Source organism: Mirounga leonina, unplaced genomic scaffold, assembly GCF_011800145.1.
Source record: "Mirounga leonina isolate KUSES-001 unplaced genomic scaffold, KU_Mleo_1.0 Mir_114, whole genome shotgun sequence".
In the NCBI taxonomy this organism is placed as follows: domain Eukaryota; kingdom Metazoa; phylum Chordata; class Mammalia; order Carnivora; family Phocidae; genus Mirounga; species Mirounga leonina.
This window is the reverse complement of record NW_023270265.1, coordinates 44152490-44169340: the sequence shown is the minus strand read 5'-3', so window position 1 is coordinate 44169340 and position 16851 is coordinate 44152490. Positions and strand designations below refer to the sequence as shown.

The window sequence follows — 16851 nt, the reverse complement described above, 5'->3', positions numbered from 1 at the left end:
GATGGGTGCTCTGCAGTGATTAAGGGCTGGTGTTAGCTGTACCAGGGAGATACTGCTGTCGGGAACTGCCTCTGTTTGGTGCCTGTGAAACATTAGATGCGATTTAAAGTGATAGCAGTTCTTAGCTGGCTACTTGGCCTCTGCCATCTGTTAGTGTGATTAGGCTGGTCTGATTCACAGGTGCAGCCTGGGGCAGTGGAGATTAAGCAGCTGTGGCCTGTGTGGACAGAGGAATGCCATGGCCAGGGTAATTGGCAAGGCGGGGAAGGGGATGTTGCCATTAAAACAATTTTTTGCCACCTCCAGTGTCAAATGCCTGACCTGATTAATAGGGAAAATTGTAGAAGCACCGAATTCCATGCATTTTCAGCCACCTGGAAAACACCCATGTGTCCAGATTGATTCCTCTGGTGCCTTCTGATTGTCTGGAAATGCCACTGGGGGGTGTTTGAAAGTTCCTCTTCGGTGAAGTTAACAAATGATGCTCCAGTGATCTTCAGCTGACAGTCACATTTCTGGGCTTGTCTGAAGTTTTTTTTTTTTTCTTTTTGGGTTGGTAGATGTTAGTTCTGTAGCCGATGGCTTGAAAAATATATTGCAGGTCATTCTCTCTGCTGGTATGCTAGATTTTTGTTTATCTGATTTGGTGGTTAGCTGTAAGAAGGCACACTTATCTGCCTGGTAGCGTTCTTAAATTTTGTACGGAGTACAAAAAGCATGGCAGGCAAAAACAAGGGCAAAAATAAGCCCAAAATTAAGGCAAGATTGTTGAAGTTTGGCCGTGGAAGTACGTCTGATCTGATTTTTTTACAGGGATGTTTCACAGTATTCAGGGTTGACTTTAACTCTCACACCATCGTACAAGACCCGGCTCAGCTCAAAAGTGGGCTCCCCTGTAGAGATTTCCTCGCTCACGCAAGCAGATTGAGTGGCTCGATTTTGAAAGTTCTGTGTTCTGTTCTCTGACGTCATGGGCCGTGTCGCATCGTGTCTCAGACCCGCCTTTCCGGGTAGACCACTTTGGGAGGCAAGGACTAGCCTGGATGTTGAGGGAGTATTCTGTGAAATTACAGTCCTCCTGTACATCTTTTATGGGTCTCATGACAAGCGGTAATGCTCAGGTCTGGTCTGTGCTTTAAGAGAATAAGCTGGTGTTTCCCAAAGTATATCCCTTTGGAACCCCAGTCCAGAATAATTCTGTGCCAAGGAGGAGTTGTATTTTGAAATGAATTTGAAAAATACCTCCTCCTAGGACCCTTTTCTCAAACTTAAAGTGTCCGTCAGTCAGCATACTACAACTCTGCAGTGTTCAGTGGTAAAACATCTGTTTAATTTTGGCCTTTCCCAGGGTTTTCCAAACTTACTGACCATAAGACCCTCTTTAAAATACAGCATTCATTCACATCCTGTTGCACATGCTTTGAAAATCTGTGCAATGGGCTGGTTTGATTGACCTGACTTTTCTCTTGCCTTTTAAGTCAGGTTCTTCCCTCACAGATGTGAAGGGCATTCTCAGGTCATATTTTAGCAGCTGACTAGCTGATGACCTCACACCTTACCAGCGCTAGACGTTTCCCTGAGCGGAACAATCCTGTGATGTCATTACAAGCCTGGCTGCCAGGAAATAATGCTGCTTACATATGCCCTTTAGTGAAACAGACTTTCTGGGACAGAAAATTGCGATTTCAAATGCTGATTTTTGAAATGCATCCAGGTTGAGGGTTTTGAAAGGTTCAGAGTTTCTACTTCAGCAGGGAAAGTGTAACTTAATTAGTCCTTGCCTCCCCTAGGTACATGTGTCTTAATGGGTCATCTGGCAACTAATAAGTAGACATGCATGTTCATTTTTTTTTTTTCCTCGAGTGATTTTTATTACCTCAAGCTTGTGTTTAAGTGATTAATATTTCTGAAAAGCTTGAGACTTAGTTCTCGGGAAGATCATGATTGACAAAGTTCAGGTTAACTGCTGAACTAGAGGGATAATCATAGCAAGGCAGCTTTGTCAAGATTTTTGCTCCTGGTGTGGTTCTTTCTCTTGAGTGAAGAGAGAGACAAGGCTGTTTTCTATTTTGATTTCATTCCTGTTGAGACCTGCACGTACCCATACTCTGTGTCAGGGAGAAAGGCAAGTTTTTGGAACTGGCTAGGGAAAATGAAGGAACTTGGCCTGAGATTCCATACTCCTTTTGTTGATTAACCCGCTGATAATAACAGTTTACCGTCACCTTTGGTCTAATTGGGATTTTTACTTAGTAGAGATTATATCTAAGTTGGTAAATGTTGTGTGGCAGTTTCCAGGAATTAAAAATAATAGTAATAATAATAATAAACCCAAAGCACACAGGCTTCCTGAATTTTTTTGACATTCCTTCGTAATGAAAACCTCATCCTAAATTGGTTTGGGTGTTTTATCACAAAAGCCAGGGATGGTGTTCTGTCCGGAAGGTTGGATTGAATGATCTCTTTCTTGGCCTCCCCTGTGGTCAGCCAGCATAATGAATAAGTGGAGGGTTTTCTTTTGAAGGCAGATCCTAGGAACCTCCCACGGGGCAGCTGGTCTCCCAGTGGACTCAGGCATTTCAAATGAGAGTCACTTGCCTGGTTTGTTTTAATGTGTTTCTTATCAAATGCCTCACTGGTCAGCAAGTTGTTGTTTTTAATGAGATTCTCATATAAAGCCCGCCGCCCCCATAATCATGCACGCACTCACATCGCTGTATTTTGTTAGATTTGTTTTCTCTTAATTTATGCAAAACTGAAAACAGATGAACCTCAGTCTACTGGAAGGATGGGGGTGGAGCTCAGAGACATCCTCCCACCCCCACCCCAGTCAGGGTCAAAGCATTCAAATGTCCTGATTAGTGATATTTTTAAAGACCCTAATTATAGACTTAAGACAGAGGCCTTAGTGGGGCTTTAGGGAGTTTGTGAGACTTAATCTAGGAGCTGAAACAGGCTGTGTTTTTTTATTTTTGCATCAATAAAAATACAGTTGGCAGTCATCAGGGTTCACAGCTCACATTAATCTTGAACTTTTGACTTAATTACCATGGGAGAGTTCAAAGGGCAGCCTGGAGTGGTTGAAAGAGCATTGCCCAGGGAGCTGGAGGCCTGGGTCTTCCCTCAGCCTGGCCTTGACCATGCAACCTTGATCAGATCACTTGACCTTTCTGGGTGACATTGATCACATCTGCCATTGGACCAGATGGTGACTGAGGCTTATTGGTACAGTGGTAATATGATTCCATGTTTTTCCTTTAAACCGCTGGGCTGTATTCTCTTTTTGATTTCAGAAAGAGAGGAGACCATAGACCTTAGATGTCCATGTTGAGACACATACTGGGGCATGTAAGGGCTTCTGTAGGGGCAGCCCATGTTTTTGATTGCATGGTCAAAAGAAACCCTTTAATCCTACCATGTGTTGACAAAATCAGTATCTGCCTAGAATACCTGGACAGAATGTTAGGACGTGGAGGGACCTTACCATACCAGAACATTCAGTTCAACTCCCTCATTTTATAGCTCAAGCTTTTAGCAGTTGTCCATCTGGTACATTTGTCCATCTCTCTGTCCATCCGTCCATCTATCCATCCATCCATCCATCCATCCACCCATCCATCCATCCATCCATCCAATAAACACTTGAGTGCCTACTCCATGGGCTGAAGGCAACTCAAGCTGTACCCTTCAGATGCTCTACTCTTACTGGTCAGCAGACATTGAAAGGGATACATCTCAGTATGGAGACACCCTGGTGATGGAAATACGTAAATGACAAAGAGGAGGCCTAGCAAAGGAATGTGATGAATATTCACTGTGGGATGGAGGTGGTAGGTTGAAGGAACGTTGAGGGAAGTTTTTGTGGGGTTATACATCTCTGTTTAACCAGCACATCTTAAGAGAATACTGCTATATTAAAGTAAAATTTTATTAGCATTTTCACTAATATACAATAACTGTTTCAGTGTAGAAAATGATATTGAGTAGGTATAGTATTCCTTGACGGGATTTTACTTATTTATTTTTTGCCTGGGTTTTACTGTTCCTTTAAGCCCAGTGTTAGTATTTAATGACTAAGAGAGCATCATTCTTTTGCTACACGTTACATCAGAAGATCTGAGAATATCAGAGCAGAAGGGACCCACCCATCCTATAGGTCAGCTTGCTTACCTCTGATTTAGTAGAATTCATTTCTTCACGCCATCCGAGATTTCTATCACCATTCCTTTTCTGTGGATTGACTTTAAACTCACTCCTCCTACATCCCTAAGATTATGCCAGGGAGGATCCATTAAATAGATGCTCAGAGACTTCTTTGAAATGTGATGTAGCCTTGGCCTGCAGGTTTCATCTTTTATAAAGTTGTTGAGGAAAGGTTTGTACTGAACACCTACTATGTGCAAGGGCCATCTTGCTTTTGTAAATCATTAATTTGTTAGGTGAGTTCCTTCTGCAAGTGAAAGTTAACCCACGGTATTAAAAGAGGAGCCTGGTCCTGGTCTCTCACCAGCTGCGTTGTTGTTCTTGGTGGTAGTGCTGGCATTTCCGTGTGTCCAGACTGCAAATTTGGCAGGAAATATCAAATACAAAGTTCGTGGAGGACATGGGGCCACCGAGGAAGAAAGTGCAGCTAGGGCTAGTCCTATAGTCTCATTATTTTTCTAGACCTTTCAGTCTCCACATAAAACTAGGTTATTTCAGGAGGAGCCATTATAAAATAAAAATTCCTCCCCTCGAGCATCATGCGCATTAAAAAAATTCATGAGCCAAAATCTTCAGGGAAAGTCTGGTCACAGAAGTGTGCTGTCCTGTGTGATGTGAGTGGGACTGGGCAGAGCGTTGGGGTGGCCCACCACTGCCACACAGACAACCTGGAAAACTTGGCTCAGTGGCTTTTCTGTCGAGTCACTATCTACAGGTATTCAGGAAAACAGAGTGTTGCAGATGTAGGTTTTGAGGGGTAGCCGTATAGGCGGGTAGGCGATCGGTTTCTACTCTGTTGATTAGCTTTTACAGTGCCCCGCCCACCTGGCATCCCTGCGATTTTAAACTTTTTTTTTTTAATTTATTTATTCATGAGAGAGAGAGAGTGAGGCAGAGGCAGAGGGAGAAGCAGCCTCCCCGCCTGGCAGGGAGCTCGATGCGGGACACGATCCCAGGACCCTGGGATCATGACCTGAGCCGAAGGCAGACCCTTAACCATCTGAGCCACCCAGGCGCCCCATCCCTGCGATTTTAGATGACAAGCTGGGTGCCCATACCCTGCTTCATGGCCGTGCATCTATTTTGCACGAGCAGATTTTATAGGTGCAGTTTTGACGATTGAAATTTTACCCCAGGGAAGTGGCTTCCTGCCAGAAATCCCAGCAAAATTCTTTTCACCCTTGTCCTTGAATCATTCCTTAGGTGCCAAGACAAAGGTGCCGGCTGTCAGTGTGACGTTGCCACAGGCCGTGACCGTGTGGGCTCATATGGTCTGGGGTGATCCCTGTGTGGGTTACAGCCTCCCTGACAGCTTCGCTCTGGCAACGTTCCTAGTTCCTTCAACTAAATCTTAACTTTTTAACATTTTAGGGAATGTACAAATCATGCCTAATGGAATGTAAGCACATATCTGTTGATTTCTTTTATACGAAAATGAAAAGACATTCCAAAGGATCGGCTCAGCTGTAATTGATGCTATATCAAAGTTACTACATTACTATTTAGCTAATTCATATGAATAGGCCATTGTGTTTACTTAAACAAATGACATGATTATAGACACCTGACAGCATGAGGTATGCTTTTCATTTAGGTCAGATTTATAAAAGTCTTTGTGTAGCGACAAAGCTCATTATTTATTTTGTGCTCTTAATGGTTTCTTTTTAGTGGCTGTGCTGTGGATGGATTTTTCTAAGTAGAAGCTTTTAAAATGAAAGATTATTGAAATTGTTCCAGTATATGCCAGGCTCTGGGAGTCTTGTGATGAATAGCAATCAAGTACTCCCCGGTGAGCCCTCAAAAGAGTGGGTGTGTTTATGGGCATTCGACACCCAAAGCCAAATGGCCACCAAGTTGCCTACTCATTGCAGATACAACTGGATTCAGAGGAAAGCATGCAACCCTGTTCTTATTCCCTTGGCTCTCCTCCTGGCCCTGCTCTGGCCTTTCTTTTCTCTGGTACACATGACCACCTCAGTTTTGCCTTGCCTGCACGGTCTTGGCATTGTGTAGACACCATCTACATCTACACTGATACTTAGATAAACAAGGATAAAGAAGATTCAGCATGCCCTTGTTAAGAAATCTCAGCTCCACCTTTTATAGTCCGGTTTCAAGAGCAAGGGTGAGGCAAACAAGGGTAGGTGTTTTGAATGCAGTTTTTCCAATTCCTCATTCTGCCATGAGGGTCTGGCTGTTAAGGGGATTGTTGAGCCCCCCCCCCCCCCCCCCCCCCGCCGGGAGCGAGCTCTGTCATCCACAGAATAGAGGAGGAGACCTGTAAATCCACATCAGAGGCAAAACCCCTGCCTGGACCCGTTTGTCTCTGGTTTGTGAAATGTGGGTGCTGCGGCTCAGTCTAACCCTCATCAGCGGTAAACACAGTTATGAATCAGTCTTCTAGGATTTCAGTGTTATAGAATGTTCTAGAAGGTGCAAGGCCCTGTTGATGGATGCTTTAGGGAAATTTTGGCTCCCAGTTTGCTAAGACAGAAACATACATGTGAAAAGTTAAATAGCTGTACAAGATTTGAGTGGAAATTTGGGGCAGTAATCAAGAAGGCAGTGTGCCTTTGGCAAGGGCTGGCTGTCCTGGACTCCGGTCTTTAACATCAGAGTGGTTGAAGGTGTGGATTTCGACCCCTTGGAGAAGCTGGTTCTTACCAGCAGCCATGGAGAGTAGGGGCAAAGACAGTGGGCTCTGGAATCAGACTGCCTTGGCTCAAATCTGCCTGCACTTCTTCCTAGCTTTGTAGCTTCTCTGTGCCTCAGTTTCCTTGTCTGTGAACGAGGATTATAATAATGCCCTTTTCATCAGATTGGTGTCAGGATTAATATGCTAAACATGTAACAGCTTTTAGAGCTCGGTTTGGCAAATAAGAAGCCCTCACTCAATAGTGCTCATTAGCTGCTGTTGGCAGGCATGAAGAATTTACGGTGGTATTCTGGATCGTTGCTGTGGTTCATACTTAGATAAAATGTCCTTTGTTTGGCAATTTAAAAAGTTATCTCTTCTCTTGAGTTTAAAGAATCACTTGTATCCATGACTTTGCAGGTCATTTAGAGGGCTCACCTTCACATAACATGTAATCGATAGCCTCCTGTTAAGTTTTACCTGTTTAGACATGGTGGTAGAATTATGGCATTCACAACCGCTGAAAAATCTTTTCTCCATTAAAAAAATTAAAACATAGTTAGTGATAGGGCTTTCTGGTTTGTCATATAAAGTACTGGGAAATTAATGATGCCTCCCTGAATAATTTATCATCTTAGGATGGTAAGTTATATTATTGATTATTCTTTACAGCTTCCGTGGCTAAACTGACTTGGCTTCTAGTGCACCTTGTGTGTGTATGTGATCATTTGCTAGGTGTGGTGATTGATCTAAAATGATACATTTTGGAGGACTCAGCAACTAACAGGAGGACTCAGAACTAACAACATTTTGTTAGTTACTGTATGGGTTGTCACTGTTTATATAAAGCAGCATTTGAAAACGTGATTTGCCATGAATTTATATTCTGGCCCTAGGAACAAGGGAGAGAAGGTACCTCAAACACTTTTTCCCTGTTAAGAGACACAAACTAACAAGCAGTCCATCTCCAGGGACCTTCTGCTAGGCCATCTGCTAGACTTCAGAAAACTTTTTTCCTAATGTAAATATTACCCAAAGATTTTTGAGAATGTCAGCTCGCTCACTTACAAAGTAACATTATCTTCCCTGTTATGGAAATGAAGCTCTCCTTCTCTGTACATTGTAACCGTGTTTTCCACCCCAGGAGCACCGTACTGGACCAACACAGAAAAGATGGAAAAGCGACTTCATGCCGTCCCTGCGGCCAATACTGTCAAGTTTCGCTGTCCGGCTGGGGGAAATCCAGCACCAACTATGCGGTGGCTGAAGAATGGAAAGGACTTTAAGCAGGAACATCGCATTGGAGGCTATAAGGTAGAATGAAGTTTTCAAAATGTTCTCTTTCTTATGTTTTTATGAATCTCTTTTTTAAGTAGTTGAAAGGTAGCAGGAACCGGAAGGAAAATATATATATATTTTTAAATCAGTTGTTGTTGGGGTGCCTGGGTGGCTCAGTCGGTTAAGCGTCTGCCTTTGGCTCAAGTCATGATCCCAGGGTCCTGGGATCGAGCCCCATGTCGGGCTCCCTGCTCAGCGGGAAGCCTGCTTCTCCCTCTCCCACTCCCCCTACTTGTGTTCTCTCTCTCTCTGTCAAATAAATAAATAAAATCTTAAAAAAAAAAAAAATCCGTCGTTCCCCTCATCGGTCATTTCCACGGTTGATCTTTTAAAACCGTTTTCCTGGACTCGCACATACTTTAAAAGCACAGTCCCCATTGGCATTGTTCTTTATGCGAGAAGAGTTTATAACAGGAGGGTAGAAAGTTGAGAGTCTGTTTTCTATATGCTTTATAGTCTATAAAACTAAAACTGAAGCAGAATCAGAGAAGCGTCAGTATACTTGCCCTGTTTGAGCAGGGTTGTGTGAGTACGGATGGACTTGGCTCAGACGCTGGGTATGAAATAGTGTTTATGAAGAGAGAATGCTTCCATGGTGACAGGCCATCTCTGTCCTCTGTCTGCAAGGCTCTGGAGAGCCCATCACAGAAGGTGGTGAAGTGTAGTCTCCCCCGCTCTGGGGGAGGTGGACCTTGACAGCCGTCTCCCTAAAGAGGCCTGTAAATGCCCGTTCAGGCTCTTGTTCATCCAGTCAGCGGATGTTGATGAGCATCGTTGGGGGCAGGCACCCTCCGAGGGCTGGACAGCGCACAGCCTCAACTCACGGGGCTTCCTCGTCCAGAAGGGAGGGCAGACCAGAGAGCCGGGATCTGAGTGGGCCAAAGTCAGAAGAGCATGTTGTCCTGTGGGTGTGCAGGGAGAGAGGATGTTGGCTCTTGGGAAGGCTAAGGATAACAGAGGTCAGGAAGGGAACCTGGGCTGAGTTTGAAGGAAGGGTGTCTCAGGAAGAGAGACATGGAGTCTCTGCATTATTTAGTATGGAAGGGGAGGCCTTGAGGAATGTAGTATGTGAGGAAGGCTGAAGGAATTTGACTATGACATTCTTTGGTCCCTTTGGATAGCATGAGTCCGTGAGTCGGTGCATTGGTTACTTATTACTGTGTAACAAATTCCCCCAAGGTGCAGTAGCTTTAAACAACATTTTTTATCACCGTTTTCCAGGTGTGGCTTAGTTGGGCCTTCCATGGCGAGGTCTCTTATAGGACTTAAGATTTCCGTTATGTCTGGAGTCTCATTTGTAGGATCAGCTGTGGGGAAGGACCTGATCCCAGTCTCATTCCCGGGGTTGTCAGACTCACTTCTTTGCAGGTTGTTGGGCTGAGGGCCTTAGTTCCTCACTGGCTATGGGCTGGAGGCTGCCCTCACTTCCTTGCCCCATAGGCCTCTTCGTGTGGTAGCTGGCCCCCCTCAGGGAGAGCAGACAAAAAGAAGTAGCGTGTGAAGAAGAAAGGAGTCACAGCCTTTGGTAACCTGATCATGGATGTGACCTCTAACCACCTTGGCTGTTTTCTGTTATTCAGCAGATCATTAGGGGAGGAGATGAATTCCCCAAGGGCATGGACATCAGGAGACCTGGGATCAGCGGGAGCCATCTGGGCAACCTGCCGGGGGACACTCTAGACTGGACCCTAGGTTCTGAAGAACCAGGTCAAAGAGGGTTTCTTGGTAGATGGACTTTTCTGCTACAACTGTGTCCACGACACCCCGACGACACTTGAGAGAGGGCACGTGAGCCCCGACCTCATCACTGCTATGGTTCATTGGGCCTCCTCTCTACAAAAAAGTGCCCTGGAGCCCTTTTCTGAAATACCCTACCCAATTCTCATCTTTAAAAGGGTTGTTTTCTTCTACAAAAATGGTTGACTTTTGTGTTAACATTTAAAAATATCCAGAAGCCAAAACCCGGAGGACAACGGGGAAAGCCTAGGAGCGAATTTCTAAGCGTGGACATGGGGCAATTTGCGTGTGTGACAGGTGTGAGGTTTATCTGCTGCGAGGTGGATGCCTTGGAAGCTGAGGAAATAGACGTGCTTGGCCTGTCTTCCATGACTCCTGCTTGCCTGCTTGTTGGTGGGAGCAGAAGGCAGGAGGGTGCTTTGTCTCTTTGCTCTGAGGTCAGTACTTACACCAGGCACCGTGAGATGGGAAGGTTGGCTTGCTTTTTTTGTAAAGGCTGATAAGACAAAGATTTCCTTAGGTGGGTGCTGGTTGGAAAGGAGGAGTTAAAACGACTACAGTTGTGGCCCTGGGGATTGTTCTAACCACCGAATGCTCTCCGGGAACATAATTGATGCAGTTCCAATGATTTCATTTCAATACAACCAAAGTATAAGAGTGGTGGTCAAGATCCTGGTGGTTAATGAGTTTCCTCATTTAAGACAGCCTTGGAAAAAAGTAAAAAGAGTTGATGAGCCTCCAGAAACTTGTGGTCTCAAAATAAATAGGACCAACATCATTATTATGGGTAAGGAGCTTTTTGCAAATCTGAATTAGTGATTATAAATGCGCTGGAAGACTAAGGGTGCCTGATGAGGAAATACTGCTTGATTTTTAGCAGGTGCAGTTCAGTTTTAATCACCGAGGGCAACATTCCACTAACCGAAGAGCGCCTGGGTTCTAAAAGCAAAGTGGGGGAACCTTTCGCAGAGTACCTTTAACCTGTTCGCGTGGAGGCACAGACCAAAGGATTTTTTGTCGTTTCATGTTGGAGCCATTTCTGGAGTGAAAGAGAGTGGGGATTTGAGTGCATGGGAACAAAAATTCTGAAGTATATTTTGCTACAGGGGTGCCTGGTTGGCTCAGTCGGTAGAGCATGTAATGCTTGATTGGGGGTGTGGGTTCGAGGCCCACATTGAGTGTAAAGATTCCTTAAAAAACAAGATCTTGAAAAAAGATAAAGTACATTTTGCTGTTAAAAAAAAAAACGATCAAGGAGGGGGGAGAGCATTGGAACCTTTGGAAGGTGGTGTGCTGGCTGGTGGTGAGGCGTGCACATTTCTGGTCCTGTTGGACTTCCTCTGGAGAAGAGACCGTGGCCATGTCTGAGTGCCCTGGGGTGTGGTGGGGGTGTCAGTCCATCAAGCGCAAAGGTGGTCGACCTGGGTTGAGTAAGGAGTTTTCACAGCAGTTGTGGTATAGGATGTTGATTTGGGGGATACTGGTTCCTTCAGGAATTCCGTCGAGCCCCACGGGCTTCTGGGATTTGAAAGGGAAAGAGATCTCTCATCTCCTGGGAAAACATAGTTACCTACAGCATAAGCCTTGCTAATGATGTGTTAGACGCACCCCAGGCCCCCAGGTCATGAAGTCCTGGGTGGTCACAGAGGCTGGCAGCCCCACCCCCACCACGAGTCCAAGCCCCCTGGCTGGTGCTTCTCCAACATTCGGCCTGAGGGAATCCCCCCCAAAGCAGAGACCCCATTGACACGCGGACAGCCCCATGGCCAAATGTCCCTCCCCCCTGACTCCCATCCCTTTGCCACCGTATATAACGAGGAAGCGAAGTGTCAAGTTTTCCAAGATGTATTTTTCCAGAAAGCAAGACCTGAAAGTTTCCGCAAACAAATGTGTGTTATTTCTGTGATTTTTTTTTTTTTCTTCATAAATCTCATTCCATAAACCATGGTCGCTCTGTCTGCCTAGCTCAGCTGTCGGTCTAGCTCTTTCTACCTGTTTATGGATCAGGCACCTTGGCCGTCATCCACTGTGTTACAGCTTGTTTTGAAATGGTGGCCAGTGAAGGGCGAAGGGAACCTGAAAAAACCCAAAACAAAATCAAAGAGAATTATGAAATGGGACAGAAAGCTCCTTTTAATTAAAATGACCAAGAGAGCTCTTTGATATGCTGTTGTTCAGTCTTATTTATCAAAGAACTCATGCTGAGCCTTCCTTAGGTGATTTAAGAGTCATATTATTGTTTTTCTTAGTATGTGGGCAAAGGCTGGGTGGATGTTATTATTTATGGTGATAGAGGTTGCCCTGAAGCATAACTATATCTCCCTAATTGTACTCCTGCCTGGGCTCTTTCATCAGTCTTGACTGTGGGCAAGTTGTTGAAGCTCTTCTTTTAGGTCACCTATCCTTAAAATGAAGTTTGAATGGATAGTCTTGAACATCTGATCTCTTCCAACTGTGATTTAGTAGCATAACCACCAACCATTTTTTTTATCCTAAACAATGCACAGATCTTTTTTTTTTTAGGACGAGGTTACCAAAAGGCTAGATATTTCAAAGGGCTCTGAACAGTAATTACCATTTAATGCAGAAACCAAGAAGACCGAGGTAATTAATAGACCACCTCAGTTCCCGACTTCATTCCTAGGTAGTGTCTCAAGCGTAGAGGGGAAGAGTATTCTTAAAAACTGCCTTTCATGCCACTTAGTAACTGCCAAAGAACCAAGAGAGATCACAGGATCCAGCACTCCCCTCCATCTGGCTGGGGGACGGGCACAAGAGGACATGGCCTCAGGCCTCCTAGAGGGGAGAACTCCTGTGGACCCCTGAGCAGGGTGAAGCATCACCTGCTCTGGACTGTCAGTTTCCTGGTATGTTTCAGGCCCAAGAAAAGATGAGGTAAAACCTGTTTTCTCATAATCACAACTAAACTGGTGGTTTTGCTGGGTAGGTTCATTAGGTTTACATTTTCCAGGTTACTTAGATGTCATATTAGAGACTTTTGATTAAATGTTATGCTTAATCCCAAAGTACGTTTCTTTGGAAAAATCACGACTAATGTCCTTCTTCATACATTTATATTTTGCTGAGCTCTTTCTCAGCCAAGGCATTTCAGCTTTCATCCCAGGTCGGGCTGTCTGTGATGAGGAAGCAGGTGTATGTGGCCATCAGCCAGCATGCAGTGACTGCTCACCCATGTCACTGCCCTGGGTCCCCTGTGCCGCCCAAAGAGGGGGACTGTTATTTCGCCCCTTTTATAGATGAGACTTGTCACGTGGCTCCTTGGTGGCAGAGCCGCCATTTGGACCCAGGTGGTTTTCCTCCAAAGTTCATGCTCTTACTAAACTGCTTTCTTCAAATGTGGTTCTGTGTTTTTATAAAAAAACACTTGAAAAATCAGAAACACGGAGGTAGTAAGGGCATCCCAAGAACATGTAAGTATCAGTCAGCCCAAGGTATACTGTTGAGAGCAAAGTTGGGCATAGGATCCGTGGGATTTTTCAAAATTGTGGTAAAATATACAGAATATAAAATTTGTCATTTATTTTTCATCACCCCAAACAGAAACTGTGTATCTGTTAAGTAATAATTCTCCATTCCTCTTTCCTCCAGGCCCTAGTAACCTCTAATCTTTCTGTCTCTCCATTTGCCTGTTGTAGGTACTTCGTGTAAGTGGAATCATAGGATATTTGTCCCTCTCTCTGGGTTCGGATATGTTGTTACTGCTTTTTAGGGCTGGATAATAATCCATTATATGGATAGGCCCCATTTTGTGTATCCGTTCATCTGTTGATGGGCCCTTGGGATGTTTCCACCTTTTGGCTCTTGTGAATGAAGCAGCTTCGAACATGGCGTGCTCAAGTATCTGTTTGAGTCCTTGCTTGCGGTTCCTTTGGGTATCAACTGAGCAGTGCGATTGCTGGGTCATCTGATGATTCTTCATTCAGCTTTTTGAGGAAGGTCATAAGATTTTTAAAGAGTGAAATTCGAAAGGCAGTGACCCTGCTGTCAGTCGGCCCCCAGAGTGCCTTTCTCAGCCCCTTGCAGCGTCTGAGGACAGCCTTCCTTGCATTTTCTAATTTTCTCCTCCCTGCCCTGGGAGATCCATGCACTGTTCACGGACTGGAGGGAAAGAGTTGCTGAAGTTGCGTGCTAGGTGGGATCAGAGCTTGCCTCGCCCCGTTCTCTGGACACCTCCTGAAAAGCAAACTTCAGGAGTTATTAATCAGGCATTTGCCTCCACATCTGCGTGGTGATAAGCAGCAGTGAGGGCCACAGCCCTTGACACGTGGAAGCTCAATTTGTGCACACCTCCAGAGGCCTGGCTCAGAGACCCAGGGAACCTGCCGGAAAAGGGGGTCTGGCATGGGATAGTAAGGCTCTGTGCATCCTAATGACAGTTGGCTTACGGTGAGTTGTAGTTCATGGGCTGCCTTTGTGAAGGCCAGGGTTCAAAGGGATTGCTGCCTTTCCCCATAAACTGGGCCCTGCTATGGGTGGAAGGAAGCGTTGGGGGTATTTGCCATCACATGGACACAGTATTCATTGACTTGACATAGAGCAAAACTTTCCATCCAGCTTCTGGTTGTTTATTCTGCTTGTTATCGAACACCTAGCTATTTGGAAATGTCCAGACTTTTTTTTTTTTTTTTTTTTGCAATGTGGAAACCAAACATCCAGGTGACAGCCTGGGTCTCTGGCCTTTCACCTTTCCCGTAGGTGTTTCGGTATCGTTAACAGACTAAATCTGCATTCCCAGTTGTCACCTGAAGATAGCTGCGGCTTTAAACATGCACCTCGGAAGACCTAGGTAGCAGAGGAATTCTGAAAAAACCTGTCTGGGCCATCTTTTGTCTTTGTGACCAGGGGCATGGAATGTTTGTGGAATCCACTTTTTTGTATTAGGAGTCAAAGAGTTTAGGCCATTAGCTTCGATCTGCTTTGTTTCAGTTTGGAAATGTTATTTTTACAAGTCTTCAGCGAACATAGTTTTGAAGCCTCGTGCTCTCTAATTCTGTTCCTTGGCAGACGAAAAATAATGATGAATTCCACAAAGATTTGGCCACGGGCAGGAATGAGAAGAAAGGATTGTGCGTGTGTCTGCTGGTGCAGGATTTCTGTCCTCCCCAGCGCTGTCGCTCAGGCTGCCAGAGACTTACAGCCGCGGTGGTTTTGCAACAGAGCAGCTACCACTGAAGGGGGAGGCGGGGGGGAGCGGTTTTATTTCACTTTGTGGGTCAAATGTCTGCGATTTCGGTTTAAATTTGAAAAGCGAAAATGAGAAAAAAGTCAGCAACGTGCATAGCTCCACTTAATTGTACAAAATGTACAGCTAACAATTTAGTACCTTCTCATTCTGATTTTAGCTGTGTTTATACAGTCGTGCTTATAGGTTTATAGGTTCAGGGCTATAGTGTAGGCACTTGTAGGGTTGTGTGCGCGTGCGTGTGTATTTCTGTGCAACGGAATCCTGAGTATACATAGTTTTATCCCACCTACTTTTTTCCCCCCTATTTATCAGTAACTGTTCATGATATCTTACCTGGTCCGAACTTAAGAATACCTCATTGTTTTTAGTGATGGTATGCTATTTTGTTGGAATGAATTAACTATACGTTAGTTCATATAGGATGAACTGTGTATTATTAATGACTCTCTTCCTGATGGATTCAGTTTTGCTGTTACGAACGGTGCTCGAAGCAACAGTCTTGTTCGTGTGCCTTGAAGTCATCCTGCTGTTTTCTGTGTAGGCTAGATTTCTAGAAGTGGAATTAACTGGGTAAAAAGAAAAAAATGTGCTGCTAATTTTAATAGGCGCTGCCAGATTATTTTACAGAAAGGTTTTTCTCCATGTTCCTGTTCTCAGTTTGAGCCTCTCTTTCCCTCCAGCCTCACTAAGTACTCCGTGAGGTGGCTCTTCCTAATTTTTGTTAATCAGCTGGCGAATAACAGTGTCTCGTTATTGTTTTAATTTGCATTTCCCTGATTGTTAATGAGGTTAAGCATCTTTTCATATGTTTTTTGGGTATTTACATTCCCTTTTCTGTGAAAGTAGAGATGTACATTTGATCTAACTGGCAGAAGAATGATAGCTCTAAAAAGATGAGGAATATTAGAAAAACACGGTGAAGAGGACATCTGACATTTTTGTTGGAAGGGTAGCGTCTTTAGGTTGACCCTGAATTGGGGTATAGAATTGAAGTGCTTAGAAAAGAAACACAAAAGTCTTTGTGCCTTTGCTCCCCATCTTGGTAGAGTTACTGTTTGTCCTCTCTCAGCTTGTCATTAAGCAACCACTAATTAATGGTAGGATATCCCCTGTGAAAGTGTCAGACGTTCCCACTTTTGGCAGCTTCTAAGGGCGTCCATTTGGAAAATGCCACAGCTCATAAAATTTGGGATTGGTGGTATGTCAAGGAATCAAATACTGGAGCAATGGTGTAAGAAAATAAAAATTAACCGCCCTGCATGGGGCACTATTGATTGAGTACCAAGGTCTCGGAAAGGGCAGAAGCACCTTGTCTGGTCAATGTGTTTCTCATTGTGAAAGCATTTGATAAATGTTAACTTGTTAATATTTGTCGTGCATCTCCAGGAAGTAAATATTCAGGGAGCACATGCTCTTGAAGAGGGATCTTACGTGGAATGCCATAGCCCCGACGAGAGACTGGATCTGACCATATGCCCAGGGGTTAAAAACGGCAGTGGTATGCCGAGCTGCATATGCCAAGATTTAATGTCTTGGGCAGAGGCAGACGATGCCCTCCCTGTGCAGTTCAGGTTCAGCTCCATTTGGAATGTGCTGTGTGCCAAATCTGGATCCAGGCGCAAGAAAGACATTGACAGTTTGGACGGGGTCCAGAGACAGGCACTAGTCATGATTAAGGGCTTATGGGCATGACATTTGAGCGGGGGCTCAAAGAACTGAATATTTACAGCAG

At 44.6% G+C, this 16851-nt stretch overlaps 1 protein-coding gene across 1 annotated transcript in view; it reads left to right on the top strand.

Moving 5' to 3' along the window:
• Positions 1–16851, top strand: part of FGFR2 (fibroblast growth factor receptor 2) — a 97229-nt gene that overhangs the window by 25503 nt on the left and 54875 nt on the right. Inside the window, exon 4 of the mRNA XM_035030390.1 lies at positions 7983–8152. Coding sequence (XP_034886281.1) covers positions 7983–8152 — 170 coding nt within the window. The remainder of the gene's footprint in view (positions 1–7982; positions 8153–16851) is intronic.